The sequence below is a fragment of the Ochotona princeps genome, unplaced genomic scaffold (assembly GCF_030435755.1).
Source record: "Ochotona princeps isolate mOchPri1 unplaced genomic scaffold, mOchPri1.hap1 HAP1_SCAFFOLD_148, whole genome shotgun sequence".
In the NCBI taxonomy this organism is placed as follows: domain Eukaryota; kingdom Metazoa; phylum Chordata; class Mammalia; order Lagomorpha; family Ochotonidae; genus Ochotona; species Ochotona princeps.
This window is the reverse complement of record NW_026697404.1, coordinates 91,019-118,880: the sequence shown is the minus strand read 5'-3', so window position 1 is coordinate 118,880 and position 27,862 is coordinate 91,019. Positions and strand designations below refer to the sequence as shown.

At 67.5% G+C, this 27,862-nt stretch overlaps 4 protein-coding genes and 1 long non-coding RNA gene across 9 annotated transcripts in view; 3 read left to right on the top strand and 2 right to left on the bottom strand.

Annotated features, from left to right (window-relative positions):
* LOC101520149 (DEAF1 transcription factor) overlaps nt 1-12,986 on the bottom strand; it is a 59,294-nt gene extending 46,308 nt beyond the window's left edge. The window contains exons 1-12 of one of the 3 annotated variants that reach the window (XM_058659604.1): nt 12,278-12,986; nt 10,764-10,861; nt 10,274-10,403; nt 9,042-9,206; nt 8,643-8,782; nt 8,493-8,558; nt 7,574-7,700; nt 7,120-7,248; nt 6,868-6,996; nt 6,549-6,781; nt 4,534-4,623; nt 4,336-4,444 (exon numbers count right to left, since the gene is read on the bottom strand). In XM_058659604.1, coding sequence (XP_058515587.1) covers nt 4,340-4,444; nt 4,534-4,623; nt 6,549-6,781; nt 6,868-6,996; nt 7,120-7,248; nt 7,574-7,700; nt 8,493-8,558; nt 8,643-8,782; nt 9,042-9,206; nt 10,274-10,403; nt 10,764-10,861; nt 12,278-12,569 — 1,704 coding nt within the window. In that variant the 5' untranslated portion in view covers nt 12,570-12,986 and the 3' untranslated portion in view covers nt 4,336-4,339. The remainder of the gene's footprint in view (nt 1-4,335; nt 4,445-4,533; nt 4,624-6,548; nt 6,782-6,867; nt 6,997-7,119; nt 7,249-7,573; nt 7,701-8,492; nt 8,559-8,642; nt 8,783-9,041; nt 9,207-10,273; nt 10,404-10,763; nt 10,862-12,277) is intronic. The other 2 variants (XM_058659605.1, XM_058659606.1) reach the window with 2 other exon arrangements.
* Nucleotides 299-2,443, top strand: LOC131478946 (D(4) dopamine receptor-like). The gene is made up of 4 exons (XM_058659620.1): nt 299-597; nt 1,321-1,433; nt 1,652-2,160; nt 2,241-2,443. The coding sequence occupies exons 1-4, from the start codon at nt 343-345 to the stop codon at nt 2,441-2,443; spliced, it is 1,080 nt and encodes a 359-aa protein (XP_058515603.1). The 5' UTR covers nt 299-342.
* A 56-nt stretch (nt 12,987-13,042) lies between the features above and the next one.
* On the top strand, nt 13,043-16,102 carry LOC101520395 (transmembrane protein 80). The gene is made up of 5 exons (XM_058659618.1): nt 13,043-13,208; nt 14,259-14,278; nt 14,869-14,962; nt 15,043-15,135; nt 15,687-16,102. The coding sequence occupies exons 1-5, from the start codon at nt 13,190-13,192 to the stop codon at nt 15,890-15,892; spliced, it is 432 nt and encodes a 143-aa protein (XP_058515601.1). The 5' UTR covers nt 13,043-13,189; the 3' UTR covers nt 15,893-16,102.
* LOC131478947 (uncharacterized) lies at nt 15,845-16,309 on the bottom strand. The gene is made up of 3 exons (XR_009244666.1): nt 16,278-16,309; nt 16,159-16,208; nt 15,845-15,951 (listed from the first exon to the last, which is right to left on the bottom strand). It is a non-coding gene; the product is annotated as an uncharacterized LOC131478947 (long non-coding RNA).
* A 1,473-nt stretch (nt 16,310-17,782) lies between these two features.
* On the top strand, nt 17,783-27,862 carry LOC101520633 (epidermal growth factor receptor kinase substrate 8-like protein 2). Of its 3 annotated transcripts, none has more exons than XM_058659594.1 (22): nt 17,783-17,897; nt 18,243-18,370; nt 20,005-20,098; nt 20,220-20,275; nt 20,672-20,736; nt 23,258-23,419; nt 23,545-23,694; nt 23,772-23,851; nt 23,936-24,078; nt 24,301-24,371; nt 24,453-24,579; nt 24,746-24,834; nt 24,987-25,061; nt 25,207-25,355; nt 25,617-25,746; nt 25,842-25,951; nt 26,438-26,543; nt 26,792-26,911; nt 26,999-27,071; nt 27,147-27,327; nt 27,410-27,542; nt 27,634-27,862. In XM_058659594.1, the coding sequence occupies exons 3-22, from the start codon at nt 20,085-20,087 to the stop codon at nt 27,697-27,699; spliced, it is 2,100 nt and encodes a 699-aa protein (XP_058515577.1). In that variant the 5' UTR covers nt 17,783-17,897; nt 18,243-18,370; nt 20,005-20,084; the 3' UTR covers nt 27,700-27,862. The 3 variants fall into 3 exon arrangements, with proteins under 3 accessions (XP_058515577.1, XP_058515576.1, XP_004599299.2); XM_058659593.1 differs by having other exon boundaries at nt 20,005-20,128; XM_004599242.2 differs by lacking the exon at nt 17,783-17,897 and having other exon boundaries at nt 18,227-18,370; nt 20,005-20,128.

Here is a 27,862-nt window from a genome sequence, read left to right as displayed (position 1 = left end):
GCTTCGGAGAGGGCCCCGCCGGTTTCACCCGCCGCCCCCGGGGCTGTGCGGTCGGGCTGCCCGGGCACTGCCAAGGTGCCCTGGACGCGGATGCCGCCGGCGTGTGCACCAACAGTCGGGCTGGGCTCCGGCCTCCGGCAGCACCGCGGCTGCGCCCGTCGCTCTCCGCCCAGCGAGGGTCCGGGTGGCCGCCCCAGCACCGGCCCCGAGGCGGGGGGCGGGGCAGGGCGGGACGAGGGCCCGGCGGGGCGGGGCTCGCGGACGCCGCGCTGGCCGCTGAGCGCGCTGGCCGCTGAGCGCGCTGGCCGCTGGCCGCGGTGCTGGCGCCCGCCCGGGCGCGCCATGGGCAACCGCAGCGCGGCGGACGCGGGCGGGCTGGCGGCGGGACGTGCGCCCGGGCTGGGGCCTGGGGGCGCGGCGGCGCTGGCGGGGGGCGTGCTGCTCATCGGCACCGTGCTGGCGGGGAACTCGCTGGTGTGCGCCAGTGTGGCGGTCGAGCGCGCCTTGCAGACGCCCACCAACTACTTCATCGTGAGCCTGGCGGCCGCCGACCTGCTGCTCGCCCTGCTGGTACTGCCACTCTTCGTGTATTCGGAGGTGAGCTCGCGCCGCACCGCGCGTCCTCCCCGTCGGCCCCGCCCCGCCCCGCGCCTCGGCCGACCCAGCAACGCCAAGTTTAGGCGACTTTGCTAGGGGAGCCCGGACAGCAAATGGGACGCCTCCGGTACCCAGGCACGGGTCATCTCGCGCCCGACTGGACCCGCGCTGCGCACGGACGGAGGGGAGCCCTGGGACCGGCCGGGTAGGCGTCCCGGCTGGTGTTGGGGTTTCTGCTCCGAGTCCGCCGGAGAAAAGCGGCTTAGGCCCGGAGACGCGGCGACCTGGCCGGCGGGGGAGGGGCGGCTGGGCAGCGGGGAAACACGCACGACCTCTGCCGCCCCCCATCACGGTGACGTCACGCTTAAGCTGCTAATTGTCCCAAATCGGCGGGGAGGGATTTCGGAGGGAGGGGGCGGCTGGCTTTTCCCTGCCCTTGGAGACGGGCATCCCACGTCCTGCCTGCACCCACTATAGGGGCACCAGCCCTGTCGCACCTCCACTTCAGCCACACCTCTCACCGTCACCCACACAGGCCCTGGCGCTCCAGGTGCCCCGTTCCGGGCCGGCGGGTTTGGACCCACCCTGTGACGAGGGAAGGGGGAGTTTGGGAGAGGGGTCTTCCTTCTGTGCCCCTCCCCCTGGCCTCTGCGCGCCCAGCTTAGGCGGAGGACCTGGGCCGGCTGGGAACACCCCGGCCACACGCAGTGCTGTGTTTACCAGGTGCAGGGCGGCGCGTGGCTGTTGAGCCCCCGGTTGTGCGACGTACTCATGGCCATGGACGTCATGCTGTGCACCGCCTCCATCTTCAACCTATGTGCCATCAGCGTGGACAGGTGGGCTGCGTGCCCTCCCTGCGTCGTGTGCGCATCCCCACCGGCCCGGTGCCCTGACCGTGCTGGCTGGCCACTCTCACCCCGCCGCGTTTCTTCTGCGGGTCACGCGTCCTCACTGCGCTGCACGCTCCCTCCCGGACCAGCCCTCACCCTCTTCGTATGGTGCGCCCTCTCCGGGTCTCGCGTCCTCACCGTCCTCACCCGCTGCACGCCCGCAGGTTTGTGGCCGTAGCCCTGCCGCTGCATTATAACAGCCAGGGCGGAGCCCGGCGCCCGCTGGTGCTCATCGGCGCCACGTGGCTGCTGTCGGCCGCTGTGGCCGCGCCGGTGCTGTGCGGCCTCAACGACGTGCGCGGTCGCGACCCTGCCGTGTGCCGTCTGGAGGACAGCGACTACGTGGTCTATTCGTCCGTGTGCTCCTTCTTCCTGCCCTGCCCGCTCATGCTGCTGCTCTACTGGGCCACGTTCCGGGGCCTGCGTCGCTGGGAGGAGGCCCGGCGCGCCAAGCTGCACGGCCGCACGCCCCGCCGGCCCAGCGGCCCCGGACTGCTCGCGCCCGGGTCCAGCCTCCCCGAGGGCCCCTGCTGCCCCTACTGCGCGCCCCCGGACGCCGGCGTCGCGGCCCCAGCCCCCGAGCCGCCGCCCCCGCCGCAGGCGCGCGGGAGGAGGCGCGCCAAGATCCCGGGCCGCGAGCGCAAAGCCATGAGAGTCCTGCCGGTGGTGGTCGGTGCGTGTGGGCCCCGGGGCGGGTCCGGGGACAGGGGGCGGTGGCTCTGGCGGAAGCCGACCGGCTCTGCGCTCCCGCAGGGGCCTTCCTGGTGTGTTGGACGCCCTTCTTCGTGGTGCACATCACGCGAGCGCTGTGTCCCGCCTGCCCCGTGCCCCCGCGGCTCGTCAGTGCCGTCACCTGGCTGGGCTACGTCAACAGCGCCCTCAACCCACTCATCTACACCGTCTTCAACGCTGAGTTTCGGGGCGTCTTTCGCAGGGCGCTGCGCCCCTGCTGCTGAAGTCCAAGCGCCCTGACGCTGGTGCCTGCCTGAATCTGGCACGGAGGGGACCGTGGCTGGCCCTAGGTTGGAAAGCGCACCCTAGCCCATGCCCAGGCTCTTGGGGTGCAGATTCAGTCCTGGCTGCTCCACTTCAAAACCCAGCTCTCTGTTGATGTCCTGGGAGGCAGCTGAGGACTGCCCACGTCTGGGCCTTACACCCACGTGGGACACCGTGAGACCCCTGAGGCTCCTGGCTCCCCACCAGCCCCGCTGGTGAACGGCATGAAGCTCTCTGCCTTTCCAATAAAATGGGTCAAACAGAACACCAGCATGGAAGCCCTGCCTCCTTAACCGACATCACAACCACGTCAAGGCTCGGCTTCCTGTCCACCTGCCACCCCCTGCCCCTGGGTGCCCCATTAGTGTCCCTGGGCAGCAGGGACAGTTCCCAGCTCCTGGCCCAGACCTGGCTGGCAGGCGCACCTGGGAGTGAACAGGCAGGGGCAGGACTGTTGGTTAGGCTTTCAGGAGTGGAATCCTGAAGTCCATCTCTTTCTGATCTGGGGTTTGGTGTCCTGCCTGGTGTGGTGGGCTCCCCCCAAACCTGTCCTGGCACCTGCTTCAAGGTGATGTCCTTGCCAACTGCAGGCTGGAGGCCTCATCCAGGACAAGGGCCCAGGGTCGGGGTTGGCTGACAGCATGGCTGAGCTGACCTCTCAGACCACCCAGAGGCAGTGCTGACCCCTGCAGGCTGCCCCAGGCACAGGGGCCCTCCAGAGGCCGGATGGGCCCTCTTCTGGCCCCCGCCCAGTCTCCCACCCCGCCCCAGGAGCAGGGACACCACAGCAGCGGGAAGGGGGTGTTTGGTGAGCCATGTAGTGGAACAGCTTTACAAGTGAATCTGAGAACTAAAGAAGTAGTTTCATCAGCTGGGGCACAGGCAGAATGGGCTCCATGAGAGGACGGGACAAAGCAGCAGGCAGGTACAGGAGGGAGCTGGAGTACAAGCCCCAACCCTGGTGTGTCAGCCCCAACCCTGGTGTGTGAGCCCCAGCCCTGGTGTGCACACTCCCAGCCCTGGTGTGCACAGCCCCAGCCCTGGTGTGCACAGCCCCAGCCCTGGTGTGTGAGCCCCAGCCCTGGTGTGTGAGCCCCAGCCCTGGTGTGCACAGCCCCAGCCCTGGTGTGTGAGCCCCTGCCCTGGTGTGTCAGCCCCAGCCCTGGTGTGTGAGCCCCAGCCCTGGTGTGTCAGCCCCAGCCCTGGTGTGTCAGCCCCAGCCCTGGTGTGCACACTCCCAGCCCTGGTGTGCACACTCCCAGCCCTGGTGTGCACAGCCCCAGCCCTGGTGTGTGAGCCCCAGCCCTGGTGTGCACAGCCCCAGCCCTGGTGTGTGAGCCCCTGCCCTGGTGTGTCAGCCCCAGCCCTGGTGTGTGAGCCCCAGCCCTGGTGTGTGAGCCCCAGCCCTGGTGTGTCAGCCCCAGCTCTGGTGTGTCAGCCCCAGCCCTGGTGTGCACAGCCCCAGCCCTGGTGTGCACAGCCCCAGCCCTGGTGTGTCAGCCCAACCCTGGTGTGCACAGCCCCAGCCCTGGTGTGTCAGCCCCAGCCCTGGTGTGCACAGCCCTGGCTCAGTCTAGCATCTCAAGGGTACCCAGTCTGGCTCCTGAAGGCATTTCTGAAACCAAAGGGGCTTCCAGAAGGTAGCACTTCCCCCTGCTCCCACCAGAGACCTGGCTGCAGGTGCAGGCACAGCAGGTGTGGGAGGGCCGGCCCACCCCGCCCCCTCCTCAGACACAGCGAGGGACGACCATATTTACAGTTTATTGACAGGGGAGGCGCGTGTCCACTCATGCTGCACAGGCACACCCCGGGCAGTGGGTGGGGGCGGCAGGGTTGGCATCCGCCCCCCACGACCCTCACACCGGGACCTTCTCGATGGCGCCTTCAGCCACGTGCACCTCGCCCGCCTGCACAGCCACGGCCGCGGACTGCCCGCACAGGTGCTGGTGGTCCTTCCAATCCTGCAGGGGAAGGTAGCATGGGCACTGGGGAATCCCTGGCCGGCCGGGGTCAGGGGTCAGGGGGGCTCACGGGACCTGGGCAGGGCTACCTTGCGCTGGCAGAATGTGGAGCAGTAGTTGGCCTTGTGGCAGCCAGTGCACTCGCTCAGGGCCTCCCGGCCGCAGTTGGCACAGGACTGCTGCAGGACACGGACAGCGGTCAGCCATGTGGCCCCACGGGGCCCGGTGACATACCCGCGCCCTCCCAGCAGCTTGGGCTCCAGACACCCAGCACCCCGAGGCCCCCACTAGCAAGAGCACAGGACCCTGTGGGGGGGGCAGAGCTAGGTGAGCCCCGTCCCCTTCACTTGACTGGAAGCTGTGCAGGTGACCCTCATGTGGTCGGGTCACTGGGTGACAGCTGCCAGCTCCACCGCCAAGCCCTCAGGAAGCAGGAAGTGCCTGCGCAGGTAGCAGGCACGGGGCTGCGGTCTAGCGCAGGGCCAGTGGCCAGGGCAAAACTTGTGTTTGCAGTAAATCCAGCCCCTGTGCCAAACCCTGCCTGCCCACTGCCAGCCCCCTGTGCTATGCCCAGGACAACCCAGGGACACCACAAACAGCCAGCGTCCAGTCAGTGGGCCCTCCATGTACATGTCCCACCTGGCCCCAGCCTCCCTCCTGCACCACCCCAAGGACCCTGCTGTGCCAGCTGTGGGGCACACCTGTGTCCAGCACACACTGTGTATGCTGGCAGGACTGCGTGGGCCAGGGCAGGGCCTGAGCTCGGAGTCCCACCTGCACCCGTGTACCCAGATAAAGGCGGCATGGGTACGTAAGCATGGGCCCCAGCAATGCCACATCCCACGCGGGCCCCCCTTCCCATCCTGCCCCCTTTTGTGGCCTAAGAAAGGAGCAGAGGACGGCCCACGTGCCTGGGGCCCTGCACCAACGGGGGGACCCGGAAGAAGCCCTTGGCTCCAGCCTGGCCAAGGCTGGCAGCTGTGAGCCTAAACTCTGTCTAGCTCTCTGCTTTACAGATCAACACAAATAAAGAAAACCTTCTGACGATGTCCGCAGCTAGCACTGGCAGAGCCTCCGGGAGTCTGGCTGGACCCCCAGCAGCTCTCACTGCATCCAGCTGGGGGGCTGTTACCCCACTTCTTCCCTCCCACTAAGGGGAACCCCACCTGAGGGACTAGGAATGAACAGGGAGGAACTGCTCGCACAGGGGCAGGGAGCAACCCCGGGCTGGCCTGGAAGCCGCCCAAGGCCTGGGCTGCTCAGTCGCTCCTGCTGGTCCCTGCCTGGGGCGGCCGTGGAGGTGACCTAGAGAGGACACTGCAGCCAGGCCACCTGCTGCGCTGTGAAGGCCAACTGAATGCAGAGAGAGAGAAGGGAGAGACAGAGAGGGAGACAGAGAACCTTCCATCTGCAGGTTCATTTTTCAGCTGGCCGCAGCAGCTGGAACCTGCAAGGGGCACGCCTTACCCACTGGGGGAGGCCGGCCAGCCCTGCTGAGCTTGCTCTGCAAACGAACTTAGCAGTCACAGCCCACGTCCCGCTCGAAGAGGGTCCCGCATGGGCTGGCTGGGGCTTTCGGGTCAGCACTGGTGCCCAGGCGGCACAGAAGGGGCTGCCAGGGAAGGCGCACCCTGCCAGCCTTTGACAAGGGTAGTTATGCCGGGAACGCAGACTGGGAGCTGAGGGGTTTCCGCTTCTGCCCTCTTACCTTTCCCGAGCCACAGAGGGACAGACAGACAAGCACGGGCAGCTCTGTGTCCCCCACCCTGGGGCATCGTGGCTGACAGGAACAGCAGCTAAGCTGCCAGCTCCCACTCTCTTTCCTGCACCCCCAGCAAGCGCCCCCTCTTCTCCCCTGACACCCCAGGGTTCTAGGCTGAACCCATCACCAGCCACAGCAGTCCAAGTTCCGGCTGCTCCTCTTGCACCCAGCACCGTGTGGCCTGGGAAAGCCACGGAGGACAGCCCCAGGCCTGGGGACCCTGCACCCGCGTGGGAGACCCAGGAGCAGCTCTCCCGACACAGCACGTTCTTCTCCCTCCCTGGCCCTGCCCTTCACGTCAAGCAATCCGTCAATCCTGCGATCCCCTCCTCCCGGGCCCACCTCCTTGCGCTCTGCGTCCGCCTGCAGCCGGGCCTCGCGGTACGAGCTGGCCTGGCGCGCCTGCTCCAGCAGCGCCTTCAGCTGCTGCGCCGTGCTCAGCAGCGAGTTCACCATCTCCTCCAGGTACACCCAGCTGCGCGGCTCCGACGCCTCGAGCCCGTTCACCACGGCAGGCGGCACAGCCTTCGTGGGCGTGGACGGGGGCACGGCCAGCGCGGGCAGCGACGTCAGCACTGCAACAAGCCAGGGGGTCGCAGCACTGCCCCGCCCCGGCGCCCCTCCCCCTGGCTCCCGGGGAGTAGACGGGCCTCCCACTCACCTATCTTGGGGTGTGAGGTTGGCAGTGCAGCCTCGGGGAACGGCGCCATCTGGCAGCTGTCCTGGTAGCTGGGGTAGTGCGGCTCAGGGTGGCCCACCCTGCACGGCGGCTGCACCCCCGCCTCCTGCACTGCAGAGACAAGACGAGGCGGCGGGCGGGACAGACGCCAGCCCCACTGTCCGCTCCGCCCTCACAGCTGCCAGGGCCCCTGGCCCCACCCCCGCGCGGTGCTCCACGGGCCAGCAGACCCACCTGTGGCTCCCGCGAAGACGTCGCCCTGGGCTGGGCTCTCTGATATGACGGCCGTGGCCTCCACGGTGGATGCCCGGTCGAAGGTCAGGGCCCCAGAGGTAGTGATCTGGCCTGAGGACGTGACGGTGACTGGCGGGGCAGAAGTGAAGTGCCCATGGGTGAGCCAGACCCGCGGCACAGGCCCCACGCATGCCCTCACGACACCGCCTGGTTGTCCAGCAGTGAGCTGGCTACTGTGCCTGGGGCCCTACTACACCCACATGGGAGACCCGGATGGAGCTCCTGGCCCAGCTCCGGCCGCTGTGGGCGTCAGGGCAGTGATCCGCCGTCCCTGGGGAATGGACACATCCTGCAGGCCCAGGCATCGCCCATGCAACAGGTCCCAGCAGGCCAGTACCTGGGTATCAGCCCACGTGTGCCCCAGCCGCTGGGCCCTGGCGGGATGGGGACTCACAGGTGGTGGCCGCGGTGGCAGGCAGCAGTGCAATGTTCTTCGCCGGGTCCTTCTTGACTGGGGTGCTGGGCAGCTCGTGCTCCTTCTTGCGCCTCTTGTAAGGCACAAAGAGCCTGACCGGTCCGCTCTGCAGACATGGCGCAGCTGGACAATGGCGGCAGGTCCTCCTCCCGGGACCCCCGGTGCTCCTGGTCCCCATTGCTCCTCCTCCCGGGACCCCCGGTGCTCCTGGCCCCATCGCTCCTCCTCCTGAGACCCCCGGTGCTCCTGGCCCCATCGCTCCTCCTCCCGGGACCCCCGGTGCTCGTCGGCCTCCTTCGCTCCTCCTCCCGGGACCCCCGGTGCTCCTGGTCCCCATCGCTCCTCCTCCTGAGACCCCCGGTGCTCGTCGGCCTCCTTCGCTCCTCCTCCCGGGACCCCCGGTGCTCCTGGCCCCATCGCTCCTCCTCCCGGGACCCCCGGTGCTCGTCGGCCTCCTTCGCTCCTCCTCCCGGGACCCCCGGTGCTCCTGGTCCCCATCGCTCCTCCTCCCGGGACCCCCGGTGCTCCTGGCCCCCTTCGCTCCTCCTCCCGGGACCCCCAGTGCTCCTGGCCCCATCGCTCCTCCTCCTGGGACCCCCGGTGCTCGTCGGCCTCCTTCGCTCCTCCTCCCGGGACCCCCGGTGCTCCTGGTCCCCATCGCTCCACCTCTTGGGACCCCCGGTGCTCATCGGCCCCCTTCGCTCCTCCGGCCCCCATCGCTCCTCCTCCCGGGACCCCCGGTGCTCGTCGGCCTCCTTCGCTCCTCCTCCTGGGACCCCCGGTGCTCCTGGCCCCATCGCTCCTCCTCCCGGGACCCCCGGTGCTCCTGGTCCCCATCGCTCCTCCTCCTGGGACCCCCGGTGCTCCTGGCCCCATCGCTTCTCCTCCCGGGACCTACCAGGGTCAGGTCGTCGCAGCAGGCGGCACAGGTGCAGGAGGCTGCATGGGGGTTCAGGATCCCATCCTGCAATGTGAGAAACATCTTGTTGGGGCGGCCTTGCACACCTTGGGGTCCCAGGACACCCCTGCCCTGCCCGGGCGGCCTCACCTGGATGAGGCACTGCAGGGGCCTCCCCGCGTAGCGGATGCTGCGTTTCCAGTCCTTGCTGCTGGCCCGGCCGGCCATGGCCTCGAACTCGGTTGGACTGTACCAGTTCTCTCCCTGCTTGATGCAGCGGCCCCGGCCCCCTGCACACGGCCATGGTCACCAGTGCCCTGCCTCCCACCGACTGGGTCTGGCCCTTCCCTGCGGCCTCAGCCCCAGGGTGAGCCGCTGGGAGAATCCCCACCACACCCGAAGTGCAGCACCAAGCTCGACTGTGCCCACAGAACCCCTACCTTCTCACAGGGCCTTGGGGGCACTTCAGGCCCCTACTACCTCCTAATACCCCCTCCTTAGCCTAGGCCGCCCAACTGACCACAGCCCTGCCCACCAAGGCCTGCCCACCTGAGCCTAGCCTGCTCTTGTGCAGAGTCCCGCTGATGTTCCTACAGCGCACGGGCAGCTCACTGTCATACACCGATGGGTCCCAGTTGTACTTGGTGCCGGTCTTCTCCTGGCCCGCAGTGAGGGGGGCTGGAGGAGACTGGGAGCCTGGGCCAGGGGGGCAAGCTGAAGGTCAGAGGCAGTGTGGGTCGCTTGTGGAGTGCTCCGCTTGCCCACTACCCCCAACCACAGCTCAAACTCAGCACAGAAACGGGCTATGGACCTGCGAGGCGGTGCAAACCTGGGCAGGAGGGAAGCAGGGTGCCAACCTACATGGAGGAAGGGGCGGGGTGCAAACCTGGGCGGGGGGGGGAGAAGGGGCCAGAAGTGAACCTGCCACGGGGAGGAGGCGGGCGCGAACCTGTGGCAGGGGGAGGGACCGCATGCGGGTGGAGGGTGGAGCGAGAACAGGTACCTGGGGGCGGTGGGGAACGCGTACTTGGGGTAGGAATGGGGGGAGGGGGCAGAGGGAATGCATACTGAGAGCAAGATAGAGACAGGTACCTGGGGGCGGTGGGGAACGCGTACTTGGGGTAGGAATGGGGGGAGGGGGCAGAGGGAATGCATACTGAGAGCAAGATAGAGACAGGTACCTGGGGGCGGTGGGGAACGCGTACTTGGGGTAGGAATGGGGGGAGGGGGCAGAGGGAATGCATACTGAGAGCAAGATAGAGACAGGTACCTGGGGGCGGTGGGGAACGCGTACTTGGGGGTAGGAATGGGGGGAGGGGGCAGAGGGAATGCATACTGAGAGCAAGATAGAGACAGGTACCTGGGGCAGGGAGGGGCGCCAGGAGGGGACATGTGCCTGGGGTGAGGAGGGGTGCGGACTTGGGGAGAGGAGTGTACCTGGGGCGAGGGGGCACAGACTTGGGGAGAGGAGTGTACCTGGGGCAAGGGGGCACAGACTTGGGGAGAGGAGTGTACCTGGGGCGAGGGGGCACAGACTTGGGGAGAGGAGTGTACCTGGGGCGAGGGGGGCACGGACTTGGGGAGGCGCGTACCTGGGGCGAGGGGGCACAGACTTGGGGAGGCGCGTACCTGGGGCGAGGGGGCACAGACTTGGGGAGAGGAGTGTACCTGGGGCGAGGGGGCACAGACTTGGGGAGAGGAGTGTACCTGGGGCGAGGGGGCACAGACTTGGGGGGGCGCGTACCTGGGGCGAGGGGGCACGGACTTGGGGAGGCGCGTACCTGGGGCGAGGGGGGCCGCAGGGCCCTTGAGGCCCGCCGTCTCCACGATGCTGCCGTCCGTGTGCACCACAATCAGCGTAGCCTTCTCTGCATTCAGGCTGTCCCCCAGCTGCAGGGCTGTCCGGCCCGACTGCAGGGACAGGCGGGCAGTCACCTTGGGCCGGCCGGGGATGCAGCCCAGGGCCAGTGGAGGGTCCCCGAGAGCTGGCTCCAGAGGACTCGGAGCACCACCCTGTCCCTGCTGAGCAGGGGCGACCTTCTGGGGCTGGCCAGACAGGAGGAACAGATGGAGGAGAGGAGGAGAGAGGACAGGGCCCACAGTGCAACGCCCCTGCATGTGGCTGGCTGAGCCCTCCCGCTCCCCCACATACCTAAGGTCACATGGATGCCACATTCACCACGTGCCCCCTTGCTAGACTGATTCACCCCGCATGGCCAGCCCCTCTTGGTCTGTCCCGGGCTGCCCTGCTGGACCCCAGGGGCAGCTCACCAGGACGTGGCCTGAGATGGACGCCGCATTCGCCACCGACGTGGTAAACACGTTGTCTGCAGAGGTCCCCACATTGGCCACGGTCACCGTGGTCACCTCTGCAACAGGAGGAGGCCAGCTCAGGTGGGGAGCCAGGGCCACCCTGGGACCCTGAGGCCCGGCCTGGGTGGTGGAGGGCCTGCTGACATGGCCCAGTCACCACTCGGAGACTGGGTGGAGGTCCTGGCTAGGCTTCGGCCCCAGCTGCTGCGGGCAGTCTGTGGGAGCCAGGCAGGTAGAGCGTCGGCTCCTCCTCTCTGCATTCACAGCAAACGCGAGCCAAGAATAAACGAGTATTTGGAGCCTGGCACAATAGCCTGGTGACTAAATGCTTGCCTTGCGTGCACTGGGATCCTATACAGGCTCCAGTTTGTGTCCTGGCTGTTCCATCCAGCTCCCTGCCTATGGCCTGGGAAAGCAGTAGAGAACAGTACAAAGCCTTGGGACCTTGCACCCACATGGGAGATCTGGAAGAAGTTCCTGGCTCCTGGCTTTGGATCAGCACAGCACTGGCCACTTGGGGAATGAACCAGCAGAGAGATCTCTCTGTCTCTCCTCTGTAAATCTGCCTTTCCGATAGAAAAAAAATCATATATTGCAAAAAAAAAAAAAAGTGTCTAACCACATGGGGAGGTGGCCAGCCCAGGCTCTGTCCACCACTAGGCCAGCTCCAGAGACCCACATGGTGGGCTCTAGGGCTCTAGGCAGTACCTCCCGCAGTCTGTTCCCTTACCACCGCGTGGTCAGGCCCCAGCTCACGGCCACAGCCCCCGCAGTCCTACTGCGTGGTCAGGCCCCAGCTCACGGCCACAGCCCCCGCAGTCCTACTGCGTGGCCAGGCCCCAGCTCACGCCCACAGCCCCCGCAGTCCTACTGCGTGGTCAGGCCCCAGCTCACGCCCACAGCCCCTGCAGTCCCGCTGCGTGGTCAGGCCCACCCAGGGCTGCCCGTCACACCCACAGCCCCCGACCTTTGCCACACTCTGCCCTTGGCAATCCTGTCCCACCAGCAGCAGCCAGCACCACACGCCACTCAAACAGGTATGTGAGCATGTGGATGAACTGAGCCACTGCCTTGCCAGGTGGCCTCCAGTGGGCACCTGAACCTGCAAGAACTCAGCTCCCTACAGAACACCTGCAAACAGCTCACGCCGAGGCTCGCCTCAGAAAATCATGGACTAGATTCAGGGCGCCCACCAGGGTGGCACAGGGCGGCTGTCTTCTGCCAACCCTCCCTTCGCCCGCGGAACTGGGCCAGGCTCCCACCCACACCCAGCACCTGCCTGTGCTCCCGGGCCTGGGGCCAGGCGCCCCCCTTGCACGGCAGCAGTGCCAAGTGGGGAGTGCGGGACAGACACGTGCAGAAGCTTCTGGAACGGGGACGCAGCCAGGGCAGCAGGCGTCCGCGCAGGGCCGGGTCGGGGTCAGGGGTCAGGGGCTGGCGGAGGTGCGGGGCAGGTGCGCGAGCGCACTTGCCTGCGAAGGCGGCGGCGGCGGCGGCGGCCTCGTCGGGGCCGGGCAGCGCCTCCGCGCCCATGTCCATGTGCCCGGGCTCGGCCGCCATCACCGCCACGGCCGTGACCCGCCGCGTCTCGCGCTCGGCCTCCGAGTCCGCGTCCTCCTCCGAGTCCTCGTCCCTGCTCAGCACCGGCTCCTCGGCCTCGCCCCCCGCCGCGGCCGCGGCCGCCGCCGCCACAGCGGCCGCGGCCGCCACCGCCGCCGCCTCGGCCAGGCCCAGCTGCTTTGCCGCCGAGTCCGAGTCCTCCATCCGGACTCCGCCGAGCCCGCCCGAAGGCGCCGTCCGGGGCAGCCCGAAGCCCCGGGAGCCGAGCCCGAAGCCGGGCCCGAAGCCGCGGTCCGAGCCGGGCCGAGGCCGCCCGAAGCGGCCGCCGGGCGTCCGGCGGGCGGAGCCGAGTGGAGCCGAGTCGGACGGAGCCGAGCCGGGCCGAGCCGAGCCGAGCCGGCCCAGGCGCGGGCCGAAGCAGTCCGAAGTTGGAGACGAGTCGGTCCGAGAGGTGCCGAAGCTGTCCGAAGGCTTCCGAGCGCTCCGCTCCGGCTGCGAGGCCGAGCCGCGCGTCGCCCCTGGCCGCCCGGGACGTCCGGCTCCGGGACGCCCCTCCCCGGCCTCCGACGCGAGGTCCGGCCTCTCCCGCAAGGAGGGAGCCGAGTCGGCCCGAGCTCAGCCGAAGACAGCCCCCCCGCCCCCCAGTCCAAATCTCCGAACCTCGACTCCCCGCCTCTTCCGGTCCGAAAGTGGCCGAGCGCGGCCGGACGCACGAGTCGGGCCTCGGCCGGTGCTCGGACGCCGCTCCCGGTCGGCTTCCTTCGGGCGCACGAAGATGGCCGAGGCCGCGCGGGGGCTGCCGGGAGCGCGGAGGAGCCCGCAAGATGGCGGCCGCGCGGCGAGGTGAGCGGGCGGCGGCGCTCGTTCCTGAGGAGTGTTGGTCCGGCGGCCCCCGGGCACGAGCGAGGGTCCCGCGGCCGCCGGCCTGAGCACCTGCGGCCCCCGGGCAGGTGGCGGGTTGGCCCCCTGAGGCACTTTTTCTGTGTTTGAGATGTAGTGGTTCACAGTCCGGAGACCCCACTGTCCCCGGGCGTCCCCCGTGGACGGCCGAAGCCATCACCCGCTGTCCCCCGAGGGTGGCCGGAGCCCGGAGCCATCACCCGCTGTCCCCCGAGGGTGGCCGGAGCCATCACCCGCTGTCCCCCGTGGATGCAGCCACGCCCAGCTTCCAGTCGTCTCTGGGTTCCACCTGAAGCCCATGGGCTGAGGTGCCATCTGCATGGACAGATCCCACGCCCCCACGACTGTGTCCCTGAGTCCTGCAGTCAGGTGGGGCGTGCTGGTGGCCTCACTCGGGGAGGACTCTGCTCCGTGTTGGCCCCACAGCCGCCCTGCACTGGACACGGCTCGGATTGCGGCTTCGGGCTGGGCTGTGGGGAGCTGTCCCCATGCTGTACTCGCGTGTCCTGGGCAGTGTGGTCTGCGGAAGGGGGAGGTGACCGGCTGCCCCACTTGGCCATGCAGCTCCCTATTAATGCACCTGGGCAAGCGGCAGAGGAGGCCCAGGTCCAGCACCCACATGAGGGAGCGGCAGGAGGCTTCTGGCTCTGGACAGGCCCAGCCCTGGGGCAGTGTGCGAGTTGAGGGAGTGAACCAGCAAGTGGAATGTTTTCCTCCCCGCACCCCCTCCGTAACCCTGACTTCGAAATAAAAACAAACAAGTGTTTAAAAACAGCATGAGCAAAGGTCACGGGGTGAGACCTGCCCTGGGTGGGCCCCTGGTCCTGCTTGTCCAGCTTGAGTCTGGCCCAGGCATGGATAGCACTGAGCCTCATTTCCGCTCCACCATGCCCCCAGGGGACAGGGGTGGTGGGAACGTGCCAGGCTTGGGGAGGAACCAGGACTGTTCCCGTGGGCTGCGCTCCCTGCTGACCTGGGCACCGTCTTTTGCAGGACAAGGCTCTTGTGAGGTGGTATCCTGGACGTGCACCCACAGGCACCCACTGGCCAGGAAGCAGGTCACCTCACTGCCTTTTCAAGATGATGGACAGAGACCTGCTCACACTGGGTCACCCTACCAATGCGAGCGCAGGCTCAGGCTGAGGCCAGGAACCCTGTTCATGTTGGGGACAGGGGCCCAGGCTCTGGGGTCACTCAGCCAACAGCTCTTCCTGTCCTGCTGCTTTAGCACCACTGCCGCCCCTCCCCTCCTGCAGGGGTGGGAGGGTCCTGGCAGTGTCCTGAAGTGGCTTTCTCTACCCCCACCCCATGGTAGGAAGGTGCCTGCTGCCCACCCAGCCTGAACTTCCAGGAACCCACACAGCACAGACCTGAGAGCTAAACCTGGGACTGCTATGCCCACCCTGGGGGGCATGCCCAGACTGGCCCTGTGTGTGTGTGTGTGTGTACATGCCCATGTCTGTATGTGGACATGTGTCGGGGGGTGGGCACGCATGTGGATGTGTGTCTGTGTGCATGCGCATGTCTGTAAGCTGACACGTCTGTGGGGTGGACATACGTGTGTGCACATGCCTGTTTGCTGCTGGCCCTTGACCCATTGCAGCTCTCCTCCGTCCCTCTGCAAGCTCTCTTCTGCCTCAGCGGCCTGTTCTCCGTGCTCTACTTCCCAGCCACCCTGCTGCTCATCCTCTATAAGAGTGAGTCCTCTAGGAGGGGACTAGGTGGGGGGCCAGCCCGGCACCTGCTGCAGCCCTGCTGTGTATCCCCCATCCTGCAGGCCAGACCTTCAGCTACCCCTGCAGCTTCCTGCTGCTGGACTTGGGCCTGCTGTGCACCATGGGGCTGCTGGAAGTGCTACGGCTGTACCTGGGTGAGTGTTGGGGCCACCTGTCGCCAGGCCAGAGGGCGCCAGTTGGAGAAAGTGGACGGTTCTCCAGGGGCCCTGGGTCAGCGCTGGGCACGTACACCTGACCCAGCGCCCTGCCCTGTCTGTGCAGAGGGGACCCCTAACCCAGGCTCTGCCTCAGCCCTGCACACACACTGGGGAGACACGAGGCCCAGCCAGGAACCCAGCTGGTCTCTGTCCCCGGCCCTGGGCCTCCACTGGGTGCCAGAGAGTGAGCCAGTGTCCTCACTGTTCCATGAGGACCGGCTGCACGGGACCTGGTTGGTGAAGCAGGAGGGTGTGGTCCTGCCCTAGGAGGAGTCCTGTCCAGGACTGTCCTTGGTCCAGGAGTTGTAGAATCTTCTGTCTCACTTGGACTCAGGCGAACCCCAGGCCCCCTTCAAGCCACTCTGGTCCTTGCCCTCACGCAGCTACAGAGGCACTGGCCGAGGGAGTATAGTGGGCACAGGGCTGTGTGGGGCCACGGGACTGGGAGGACTAGAGGCCTGGGCCTCATGCTCACCCTTGCTCTGCAGGCACCAAAGGCAACCTGACTGAGGCCGAGGGGCCACTGGCTGCCAGCCTGGTGCTCACTGCAGGCAATGCCCTCCTCGCTGTCCACTTCCTGTTCTGGCAGACCCTGGTGCTGCGGGCAGACTCGGTCCTGGGTGCTGTGCTCCTGGCGCTGCACGGCCTGGAGGCTATCCTACAAGTACTAGTCATCGCTGGCCTCATCAGATAGCTGCCAGCTGGCCACAGCGCCCCACTCTGCTCCTCAGATGCCTGCGGCCACTGCCCCCACTCAGCCCTTGTCCATGGCTGCCGCAGCCCCACAGCCCGCTCCTGGGACACCTGCGGCCACTGCCCCCACTCAGCCCTTGTCCACGGCTGCCACAGCCCCACAGCCCGCTCCTGGGACACCTGCGGCCACTGCCCCCACTCAGCCCATGTCCACGGCTGCCGCAGCCCCACAGCCCACTCCTGGAATACCACGGCCACTGCCCCCACTCAGCCCATGTCCACGGCTGCCGCAGCCCCACAGCCCGCTCCTGGGACACCTGCGGACACTACCCCCACTCAGGCCATGTCCACGGCTGCCGCAGCCCCATATCCTGCTCCTAGGACACCTGCGGACACTGCCCCCGGCACCAGACAGGACAATCTCACTGGCCCTGCTTTTTGTCACCACAATTCCTGTTGTTCACTTTTTTAAAATAAATCTCAGCACCTCTGGTAACCCTCCTCAGCTCAGACACTGCCAGCACCCCACACCCACAGCTCCCTGACCTCAGTAAGTGGGCTTGAGCCCGCCCTGCTGCTGCCATAGACCCTTCAGGTGCCTCCCCCTGAAGGACACTGCCAGGACCCTCCCACCCTTGCAGGGGCCTCCCCACTGCCTGCGCCTGAGGCTGCAGCTGTGAGGGGGTGCCAAGTGAAAGTGCCCGCCTCAGCCACATGGGGGTGTCCCTCTCAGCCGTGTGGGGGTGTCCCCCGAGCCGTGTAGAGGTGCCCCGCCTCAGCCATGTGGGATGTCCCCCTCAGCCGTGTGGGGGTGTCCCCCTCAACCGTGTGGGGGTGTCCCCCTGAGCCGTGTAGGGGTGTCCCGCCTCAGCCATGTGGCGGTGTCCCCCTCAGCCATGTGGGGGTGTCCCCCTCAGCCATGTAGGGGTGTCCTATCTCAGCCGTGTGGGGGTGTCCCCCTCAGCCGTGTGGGGGTGCCCCACCTCAGCCGCGTGGGGGTGTCCTATGAGCCATGTGGGGGTGTCCCCCTCAGCTGTGTGGGGGTGTCCCCCTCAACCATGTGGGGGTGCCCCACCTCAGCCACGTGGGGTGTCCTATCAGCCATGTGCGGTATCCCCCTCAACCGTGTGGGTGTCCCCCTCAGCCATGTGGGATGTCCCCCTCAGCCGTGTGGGAGTGTCCCCCCAGTCTCCCTGCAGACCAGCAAGGTCTAGCTTGCAGTCAGACACTCCCATCTTTTTTTTTAAATAAATCTAAGAATTAATGTTTTATTTTTAATTTTTTTTTATTTTTGACAATTTTTACATGGATATAAGGGCACAGAGATTCAAGGGCTACAGGAAAGTGGGTAAGACTATTATTTTCACATTTTTCCCTCTGTATCTGGGGTAAAGGGGGAGATAAAGGAAGAAGCCCCACCCAGTCTCCCACCCACCCCCGATGTGGGGCATGCTTCAAGGGTCTTGCTCAAGTGGTTCTGATAGTTCGACAGTTATGAATTGCTGCCAATCTTACCATTCCAAGCATGATGACGTCGCTTCAGAATCCACTGATTGACATAGTCCACCTTATACTCTCTGTTGGACACCCCCATCTTGCTCGCAGGAGGCAGTACCCCCTCCTGGGGCAGGAGGTAGGACAGGAACATTTCCCGCATGGGCCAGCGCCCAGCTTAGCCAGGGAGGAGGCTGAGCCAGGTCCTCCCTCCTGGTGGACAGCTGGGCGCCCAGCTCCCACCTGCCAGGTCAGAGCAGGACCAGGTGTGTTCTGCGAGCTCAGCCAGAGGCCACAAACCAGGAAGCTGGTCCCCACAAGGCCACTTCCTGCCACCTGTGTCCAAGCTGGGAGGAGTCCTGCCTTCCTAGGACCTTGGCCTTGGCTAGGGCTTCCTAGAAGCACCTTGGCCTCTGTCCTCACCTTAGGCACTGACCTGGGCCTGACCTTGGCCTTTCCTCTTCCTGCTGCCCACCTGCCCAGGTCGCCTGCCTCGTGCTGGGAGAGCAGAGGTGAGCAGGAGGGAGCCCCCCTCCTCCCAGTGTCCAGCGGGGCTGAGGTCCTCCCTGCAAGAGCTCAGAGCCGCCTCTGGACCCGCACAGCACCCCGGGCCCCGGCAGGGCTGGAGGGGAGGGGGCCGGACCCTTGGACCTGGCAGACGCCCGAGGTGGGAGCCCCACCTCTGCAGGCTCCAGGGTACCCCTTCAGGGGCCCCTGCCCCGCGCAGCGTGTTGGGGACCCGCGGGGCGGGCTGAGGACCCGCGGGGCGGGCTGAGGACCCGCGGGGCGGGCTGAGGGCGGGGGCGACGCTGCGGCCCCGCCCCACGCACCCCGGTGACTCCGAACCTGTCGCTCAGGTTCCTCCTCGCCCAGTGCGGCCGCCCCACCCCGCCCGTGGACACCGAGTGCGGCGGCCAGGGCGCCACAGACAGGCCGGTGGCGCACGCGGGGCCGAGGGACGGCCGCGGACGGCCGCGGGCAGCAGGTGAGCGCTCGGCCGGGGCACGGTCTCATTTCCTCCAGGGGCGCGGGGCTCGGGCCGCCGTCTCCTCCGCTGGGCTTCAGGGCCTAAGTCGGACCCACCAGGGCCAGGCCTGTCCCATGGGTGCGGGGCAGCACCGGGGTGCAGGGACGTTTTCAAAGACGGCGGCTGTGAGTCACCTCACCAGCCACCATCCCTAGGCCAGGGAATGCCTGGGTCGGGGCTGTGGGGGAGGAGAGGGGCTGCCCTTGGAATGGCAAGGCCACTGGGCACTTCCTGGGCCTCCAGCCCCACAAGCTGTGCTAGGACCCCATGGGGTTTCTGCGGGAATCCTGAGGGCACCAGGCAGGAGCCTGTGGACAGCCAACTGTTCACTCTCCCAGGTCCTGTCTGAGCCAGGCTGGCCTGGGACATGCCCAGCCACTGGGGACGAGAAGTCGGTGGTGCCCTGAGACTGCCCCCTTGACCACCTGTGCCCCAGCCTCCGCAGGGCCTGAGCCCTCCTGGCACACCCACAGCCAGGCTGCCCTGCCCTCCCTCCTCCCAGGCAGGCGCCCAACCAGGGCCTTCCCTGGGCGGGGGAGGGGGGTACCCCATCAGTGCCCGCCCTGCTGTGACTAGGCTGACCCCTTCCCAAGGTCACCCAGCGTGGAGCTGGAATTTGAACTTGGAGCCTGTTTCTCCACCTGCCCAGCAGGCCAGAAGCCCTGGGAAGCCCTTGGCTCTGTCCTCACCTTCCACCCCCCGATCAGGCTCCCCCAGATGACAGGGGGCCAGTCTCTGGGATCCCCGCCTAGCCCTGCCGGGGGGGCTGAGGGCATAGTGTCCACAAATCTTAGGCCGTGGGCCTAGGTCTGTAAGGTGATGAGGTAGATTTGTGTATGTGTGTTTGGGTATGAGTGCAGATTTGTGTAAGTGCAGGGGTGTCTCTAAGTACAAGGGTGTGTCTGTGTGTGTCTCTCTTGGTGGACCTCTAAGTGTACCTGTGTGCAGGTCTGTGCAGGTGTGTGTCTCGGGGGTTAGGAGTAAGTTTGGGGCATTCACGTGCTCACATGGCCCCACATGCTGGCACCCTCAGTGGAGCCGCCCGGAATTTCGTTGAGCAAACACCAGCTCACCTGCTGAGGTCACTGGCATTCCGCACATACTGCACGCCCAGTGGACTCAGGAATCTGGCCAAGCCCCCAGCGCCAACCCAGATGCTGGGGACGCCCCCTCCACTGCCCCTAGGAGGCCCTCACCAGGCAGGACCCCCTGGACAGCACCCCAGGTAATGGCCAAGGATGCTGCAGGGGCGGAGCCGGGACTGCCAGCGGGCAGGGAGTAATGCTGTGGACCCCAAGCCTGAAGGTTTGTGGGGGCCAGCGGCAGGACCTATGGGACACTGGACAGCCAGAATTGGCCATCCTGCCCAGGAGCACTAGGGAAGGGCTCGAATCTTGGGCCTCATCTTCCCAAAAATACAGCCAAGGAGAGGCCAGGGCTGGGGACTGAGGCCTGGGGGGCCTGCTAGCAGGGGGCCACTCGACAGTGGCAGGGTCCTCGCCCATCCTCACCACAGGCCCCACCCAGGCTGCCCTGTGAGTCTGGCCTGCCCCAGGCTGGGAGGGATCACTGTGGTTCCTCTATCCACACAGGTGTAGGCCAGGCCCTGGACTCCTGACTCGGACAGCCTGAGGTCAGCCAACACCCCGCTGCCTGCGGGTTGTAGGACATCATGAGCCAGTCAGGGTCTGTGAGCTGCTGCCCGGGTGCCACCAAGTGAGCCACCCCCAGCCCACCACAGGGCCCGGGAGGGGGAGGGGCCCAGCTCTGTCCTTACCTGACATCTCCCTCCACCCCAACCCCACAGTGGCAGCCTGGGACGATCGGATGGAATGGCCAAAATGAGCGCCAAGGACCTGTTTGGTGAGTGGACCAAAGGGCCGTCCCACTGACCACACTCCCAGGAGGTTGCCCCTCCCCCAGCCCCAGCCGTAAGGGGAGCAGGCCTCAGGAATAATTCAGGGAGCATCAATACTACCCACGTTCCTCCCGCAACCTGATCGCAGGCAGCCACGCCGGGGCCTGAGCTGCCAGGTGTCTGGGGGAGTGCTGGCCGACTCCCCCAGCCCTGCCTCCTGCACCCCCATCCAGCCCACCACACCCCCCACTGAAAAGTAGAGGGTGGGCAGACCTGAGCTGGCGGCTGGGGAGTGGGGGTGTCGGGGGAGGCCTGGGCTGGGATGCTGACCCAACCAGCCCCTAGAAGCCCCACTGGACCAGGGCCGGGGCTCCTGGGCTAAGTGTGTTCTCCACGTCCAGAGCAGAGGAAGAAGTACTCCAACTCCACGGTGATCATGCATGAGACGTCCCAGTACCACGTGCAGGTGAGGCCCCGTGGCTGCGCCCAGCTCTCACACAGGGAGGCGGGGCTCAGCCAGTAGCCAGGGTCTGAATTCAAGGTGCGAGGGGAACAGCAGGTCTGAAGAGGGGTGCAGCTATCCAGTGGCTGTCCCAGGACATGGGTTTTCAGCAGTCTTCCCACATGGGAGCTGGGAGGTGCTGGCTCCTGCTGCTGTGCCTGGAAGGCAGGGCAGACATGGCGGGGTGTGATGCCCCATGGGTAGTCTCACCCGCCAAGCCTTGGCTTCCTGCTCTGTGAAATGGACCCAAGGCCTCTTGGTGTGGCCAGACAGGTGATGGCGCCGACACTGGGCATGGGCAGGGCATGGGGCGTCCATCTTTCCCGGCAGCTCTGGCCCTCGTGCGGGTACTCTAGCCTCGATGTGGAGGAGCCGCCCAGGAGCGCCTGGACTTTGCTCCACACTGGCTGGCTGCTCTGAGGCCTTTCCTGCCCTCCCAGGGGCCAGCAGGAGTGGAAAGTCTGTGGGGTTTTCCCTCCCCACCCTGCGGAGGAAACCCAGGCCCTGAGGGAGGGCCAATACCATGTGATCCCGAGGCCCTGCGTGTCAGCCAGAGACAGGGACCCTTCCTCCAGCAGCACCATGACAGCAGAGAGAGTTCCAGCGTGCTGGTCACTCCGTCTGCCTGCGGAGGCCGGAGAGGTCGTGCACGGGGATGCACCAGGTCTCCAGTGCAGGCAGCCCTCGGAACGGGATGGCTCCACACTGGGTGCGGCACTGTCAGAGGGATTCCCCATTCATTGTCCGCTGGGCACTGCCACGTTCCGGCCTTGTCCCCACTTCTGTCCCCTCAAAGCGTCTGCCCGTGTGCCTTGGCAGGGAGCTGCCTTGGAGGGCAGGGGACAGGACTTACATTGGTCCCCTTGAGGGGGAGCAGAGCCCAGCAGGCTGCTCAGGACAAGGTGATGCCCGGAGGCCTGCTCTGGGCCACATGGGGCCAAGTCCAAGGCAAGTTGGCATGGGGCTGGCCAGAGTGGGGCTGGCTGGAGTGGTGCTGGGCGGCATGGGGCTCCAGGCCAGCGTAGGGCTCCAGGCTGGCAGTGTGGGGCTACTGGCTGGCACGGGGCTGCTGGATGACGTGGTGCTGGCCGGTGTGGGGCTTCAGGCCAGCCTGTCATGCACATGGGCTGGCTGGTGTGCCGGGCCGGCTCTCAGTTCTGGGCTGACACTGGGTTACCGTGCTGACTCTTACTGCATCGAGGGGCAGGTTCTGGCCGGCGTTGTCTTTCGGGTGCCTGAGCCACTGGGGCCATGGGCGCTCAGGGGTGTCGGGGCATGTGGTTTTCCTTGCAGCAGGGATTCAAGTCCCAGTTGGCTTTTGTGCCTCTAAGGCCTGAGCTGCTGCCCCCTCTTGTTTTCTCAAATTATCTGTGAAGAGGAAAGAGCAGTCACGCACTCCCCGCCCACTTCCCAAGGTGCCCAACTCGGCCAAGATGGGCACCCGTTGGGGTCTTCCACATGCATGCAGGGGCCCTGTCCTGGCAGCCTCCTGGGCATCTACCAGGCACACTATCCAGCCCGGGGCTGTCCAGCCAGTGGTGCAGTGCTCACTGTGTGCTGTGTGCTCTGCGTAGCCCCCCAGACCACCTGTGGCATGGCAGCAGCTCTGTACCTGGGACCTGTGCTGGAAAAGGCCGGGGGCATGTACATCCTTAGGGTGTCCTGCTGGTCCCCCGAAGGCTGGCACCCAGGCCCCCATCAGCCACAGGTGTGACCCCAGGGCTGTCCATGTTGCTTGGCGGAACAGGCCGGAAGTCAGGATCACCCCTGTCTCCAAGGAGCTGCGGGCACTGCCACCTCCACATGTTCTGAATTGCTGGCCCCCTTGCTCAAGCTCACACCAGCTCCTGCTGGGCCCTCGCTGGCTGTGCCTGGGATGCTGCCCCTGCCCTGGCCTCTGCTACCTGGCTCTTCCCGCTGCAGGACCCCTGGCTTGAACGTGTGTGCGCTTTGCCCATGGGGTTTGTCTCAGCCAGGCTTTTGGGCTTGTCTGTCTTTCCTCTTGTGTGTGGATTTTCCTTTGGGTGAGAAATCACCAGGAATCATGAGAGCTTTCTCCTGGGCTTCCATGGTTCAGTGTCCAGGTGGGGGAGCTGGCTCTACTGGCTGCCCGTTCTGGCCCCAGGACATCCTGGTGGATATGTGGCAGGCACAGTCAACAGAGAAGGGGTGGGCCTGGCCCAGGACCCCCGCTGCTCTCCCTGGACGAGGGGACAGAGCAGCGTGCAGAGCCCAGCCCCAGGCAGCCACCGTGCAGTTCCAGGGCTATGGAGAGACACTGCAGGCCAAGCTCACCAGGAGTCTAGTGTGGGGCCAGGGATGCGGTGCAGGCTGTGGCCATTGGGACATGGTCCATCCCGGCCTGGCCTCAGGTCACCCAGTGGCCATAAGGCAGAATGGACACCCCCATCGCATGCCTGAGGAGGGGAGTTCTGCACAGGAAGGGCTCAGCCCCCCGGTGACCACCCTCCCCTCCCCCACCCAGCACCTGGCCACGTTCATCATGGACAAGAGCGAGGCCATCACCACGGTGGAGGACGCCATCCGCAAGCTGGTGCAGCTGAGCTCCAAGGAAAAGATCTGGACACAGGAGATGTTGCTGCAGGTGGACGACCGGTGCGTGCGGCTCCTGGACATCGAGTCCCAGGTACCGTGCTCCACGGTGGGATGGAGTGGGGAAGGCTTCGGACCCCTGGTGTGCGAGCCTTGGGTCCTTGGCACGTGAGCCTGGGGCTGAGGGTCCCTGGCGTGTGAGCCCTCCCCCGACCACAGGAGGAGCTGGAGAACTTCCCGCTGCCCACGGTGCAGCTGAGCCAGACGGTGCTGAACCAGCTGCGGTACCAGTCCGTGCTGCTGCTGGTGTGCCAGGATTCGGAGCAGCACAAGCCCGACGTCCACTTCTTCCACTGCGACGAGGTGGAGGTGAGGTGGGGCGGGACGAGGCGGCCCCCACCCCCCGCATGCTCCCCGCGTCCCAGGCTGACCACCCGTGCTCGCAGGCGGAGCTCATCCACGAGGACATCGAGAGCGCACTGGCCGACTGCCGGCAGGGCAAGAAGACGCGGCCGCAGACGCTCAAGTAGGGGGCACGCAGGGGGCGCGCGGGCACCGACCCTCCCGCCGCAGCTTCAGCCCTGCTCAGCGCGGCCTCCTCTCCCGCCAGGGGCCACCAGGAGAAGATCCGGCAGCGACAGTCCATCCTGCCGCCCCCTCAAGGCCCGGCCCCCATCCCTTTCCAGCGCTTCAGCGGCGACTCCCCCCAGGCCCGGAACCGCGTGGGGCCCTGGCTGCGCCCGGGAGAGCCAGGTGGGCTGTGGGGAAGGCGTGTGGGGGCAGGTGGGGGGGCAGGCACATGGGGGGGCAGGTGTGGGGGGCAGGTGTGTGTGGGGGCAGCGCGTGGGGCAGGTGTGGGGGGCTGGTGCGTGGGGGGCAGGTGAGTGTGGGGCAGCGCGTGGGGGGCAGGAGGTACGTGGGGGGCAGCGCGGCGCCCTGGCGAGTCCGGGTCAGCAGCTGCTCTGTCCCCAGCAGGCTTCCGCCACCAGGAGTCACCGGAGGAGGAGCCGCGGGCAGTGCTGGCCCAGAAGATCGAGAAGGAGACGGTGGGTGCCCGACCTGCGCTGCCCCTGGCCGAGGGGCTGTCCGTGCTCCTCGCGGAGACTGACCCTGCCCTCCCGTCGCAGCAAATCCTGAACTGCGCCCTGGACGACATTGAGTGGTTCGTGGCGAGGCTGCAGAAGGCGGCGGAGGCCTTCAAGCAGCTGAACCAGCGCAAGAAGGGGAAGAAGAAGGGGCGGCGTGGGCCGGCAGGTGGGCGGGGCGTGGGGCTGGTGGGCGGGGCGTGGGGCTGGTGGGCAGGGCGTGGGTCAGGTGGGCGGGGCGTGGGGCAGATGGGAGGGGAGTGGCAGGTGGGAGGGTGGCTTGTTGGAGGCCCTCGAGTTGGCACCTCAGGGGTACTCACCAATCCCCCACGCAGAGGGCGTCCTCACGCTGCGGGCACGGCCTCCGTCAGAGACTGAGTTTGTCGATTGCTTCCAAAAGACCAAGCTGGCCATCAACCTGCTGGTGAGGGCTGCGCCCCGCAGGCCCCGCCCCGTCCCCGCCCCTCCGTCTGCCCCGCCCCGGCCGTGCCCTCAGCCCCGCCCCAGCCTTTGCCCCAGGCCCCGCCCCCAGCGGCCCCGCCCCTCAGCCGACGCCGCCCCCTCACCTGTCCCCAGGCCAAGCTGCAGAAGCACATCCAGAACCCAAGCGCTGCGGAGCTTGTGCACTTCCTGTTCGGCCCTCTGGACCTGGTGCGGGGCGGGGCTTCAGGGCAGGGTGGGGTTGCGGGGCGGGGCTTCGTGGTGGTGCGGGGCTTCAGGCTGGGGCGGGACTCTGCTCCAGTGGGCGGGGCTCCAGGGCTGGGCCCGCTCACCCCTCCCCCACCACCGAGTGCAGATCGTGAGCACCTGCGGGGGACCCGACATCGCCCGCAGCGTCTCCAGCCCCCTGCTGTCCCGCGAGGCCGTGGGCTTCCTGCGCGGCCACCTGGTGCCCAAGGAGATGGCGCTGTGGGAGTCCCTGGGGGAGACATGGACACGGCCGCGGTATGGGGGGTGGAGAGGGGTGTAGGAGGGCCGCTTAGGGAGCTGGGGGTCCTGGGGGTCCTGGAGGGCCGCTTAGGGAGCTGGGGGTCCTGGGGGTGACAGGGGTCCTGGGGGTGACAAGGGTCCAGGAGGGCTGCTTAGGGAGCTGAGGGTCCTGGGGGTGACAGGGGTCCGGGAGGGCTGCATATAGGGTGAGGGAGCTGGGGTGCTGGGTGGGGGACGGGGACCACAGCTGAACCCTGACTTTCCTTTTCGTCTCAGTGCCGAGTGGCCGCGGGAGCCGCAGGTGCCCCCCTACGTGCCCAGGTTCCACAGCGGCTGGGAGCCCCCCCTGGACGTGCTGCAGGAGGCGCCCTGGGAGGTGGAGGGACTGGGCCCTCCCGCGGACGAGGTCAGACCTGCTGTGGCTGGGACACTGCCCTGCGCCCGCTGCCCCTGTCCCGAGTCCTCGCGGGGCAAGCTCCCACGCTCCCCCTCTGCCCACAGCTGGCCCCCGGGAACCGGCTGTCCTTCCGAAACTCCGTGAAGCCCCCCGTGGCCCCTGAGAGCACACCCCCCGGTGACACCCTGCCCCCGGGCCCCACACAGGGTCAGAGGTAAGCCGCCTGGCAGGGACCCTCACTCTCCTGTGGGTACCTGCCACCAGGTGAGGGTGGGTGGCTATGGAAGCCGCTTGGAGAGGCAGCTCCCCACACCCTGCCCTGCTTGGGCTGTGGTCGGGTCACCCGGGCAGGTGGCCCTCCCTGAGGGATGGCTTACAGAGCTGACGGCCCTGGGGTCCAGAGCAGGGTCTGGCATCCCCACGGGGTGCAGGTCCTAGCTGCGGGGCCAGGCAGGGCAGAGCCCTCCGTGGTGCAGGCCCCTGCCGCGCCTGCGCGGGCCGCCCCGCCCGCCTCAGCCCCTGCACCTGCACCGGCCCGCGCCCCACCTCCCGCCGGCGCTCTGGGGCCGGCACAGTTCCCATTCCCCAGCCGGCGCCGAGCTGGCCTCGCTCCGCTGTGACCGGGGCGCGGTGCCGCACACGCAGCCTGCAGCCGGGGAGTCGGTGCTGCCCCAGGCTGAGTGCCTCGTGTCCCACGCAGGGGCTACCCGGGCGCCCCGGCCATGGCCAGGTACGTCCGCGTCCTCTACGACTTCACGGCGCGGAACGCCAACGAGCTGTCGGTGCTCCGGGGCGAGGTCCTGGAGGTGAGGCGGTGCGGGGGAGGGACTGCGGGGCCGGGCGGGCTCCTGGAGACGCGGGGCAGCAGGGGGGCTTCGCAATCACACCTCTGTCCCACATCCCCACTCCTGCGCTGCAGCCCGGCTGGGCGGTCGCTGTTGCCAACGGGGACCTGGAGCCCCCTCGCCCTGCGGGGCCGAGGGCCTCACCACCGCCGAAGGCCCCGCAGAAGCCGTTTGGGCTGCGGGCGCGGGCTCACGTGGGTCACCCGCAGGTGCTGGAGGATGGCCGGCAGTGGTGGAAGCTCCGCAGCCGCAGCGGCCAGGCCGGCTACGTGCCCTGCAACATCTTGGATGAGGCCCGGCCCGAGGACGCCGTTGGCCCGCCTGAGCAGGTGGGCGGCTGAGCCCCCAGCGCCGTGCAGGGGGTCCCCCGGGGTGGTCGCCGCAGCCTGACCACAGCTCACCCCGTCCGCCCGCAGGCCGGTCAGAAATACTGGGGCCCCACTAGTCCGACGCACAAGCTGCCCCCCAGCTTTGCAGGCGACAAAGACGGTGAGAGGCCACGAGGCGGGAGGGCGGGCGGGCGGGCGGGCGGACGGGCGCGGCGGCTGACCCCGCTGCCCGCAGAGCTCATCCAACACATGGACGAGGTCAACGACGAGCTGGCCCGCAAGATCAGCAACATCCGCGCGCAGCCGCAGCGCCACGTGCGCGTGGAGCGCAGCCCAGCCGTGAGCGCGCCGCTCTCCTTCGACTCCGGCCCCGACCAGGTCCGTGCCTGGCTGGAAGCAAAGGCCTTCAGCGCCCGGTGAGCGGCCCGGGGCGCGGGCGGCAGGCGGAGGCTGCGGCGGGGCCGCCCTGCTCCCGCGCTCACACCTGGCCGCCCGCAGCGTCGTCGAGCACCTGGGCATCCTGACCGGCCCGCAGCTCTTCTCGCTCAACAAGGACGAGCTGAGGAAGGTGTGCGGGGAGGAGGGCGCGCGCGTGTACAGCCAGCTCTCGGTGCAGAAGGCCGTGCTGGAGGTGAGCACCCACCCCACGCCCCGCGCCCCCCGCCCCCCGGGGCCCTGACGCGGGGGCCCCCACGCCCAGAACACCGCTGTGTCATCCGCAGAAGCAGCAGAGCGGGTCGGAGCTGGAGGAGCTCATGAGCAGGTTCCAGAGGCGCGGGGACCCCTAGAGCCAGCACGCACCTGCGGGGCTGCCTGTGCCGGGCGCAGACGGGGGCAGCGCAGGGTGGGACCCCGCACCCCTGCCCCTCTTCCTGCCCCAGCCCACCCCCGGTTGACCTCGGCCGAAGCTGCTGCAGCAGAGGGAGTGGCACCTCACTGCAGGCCACCGGC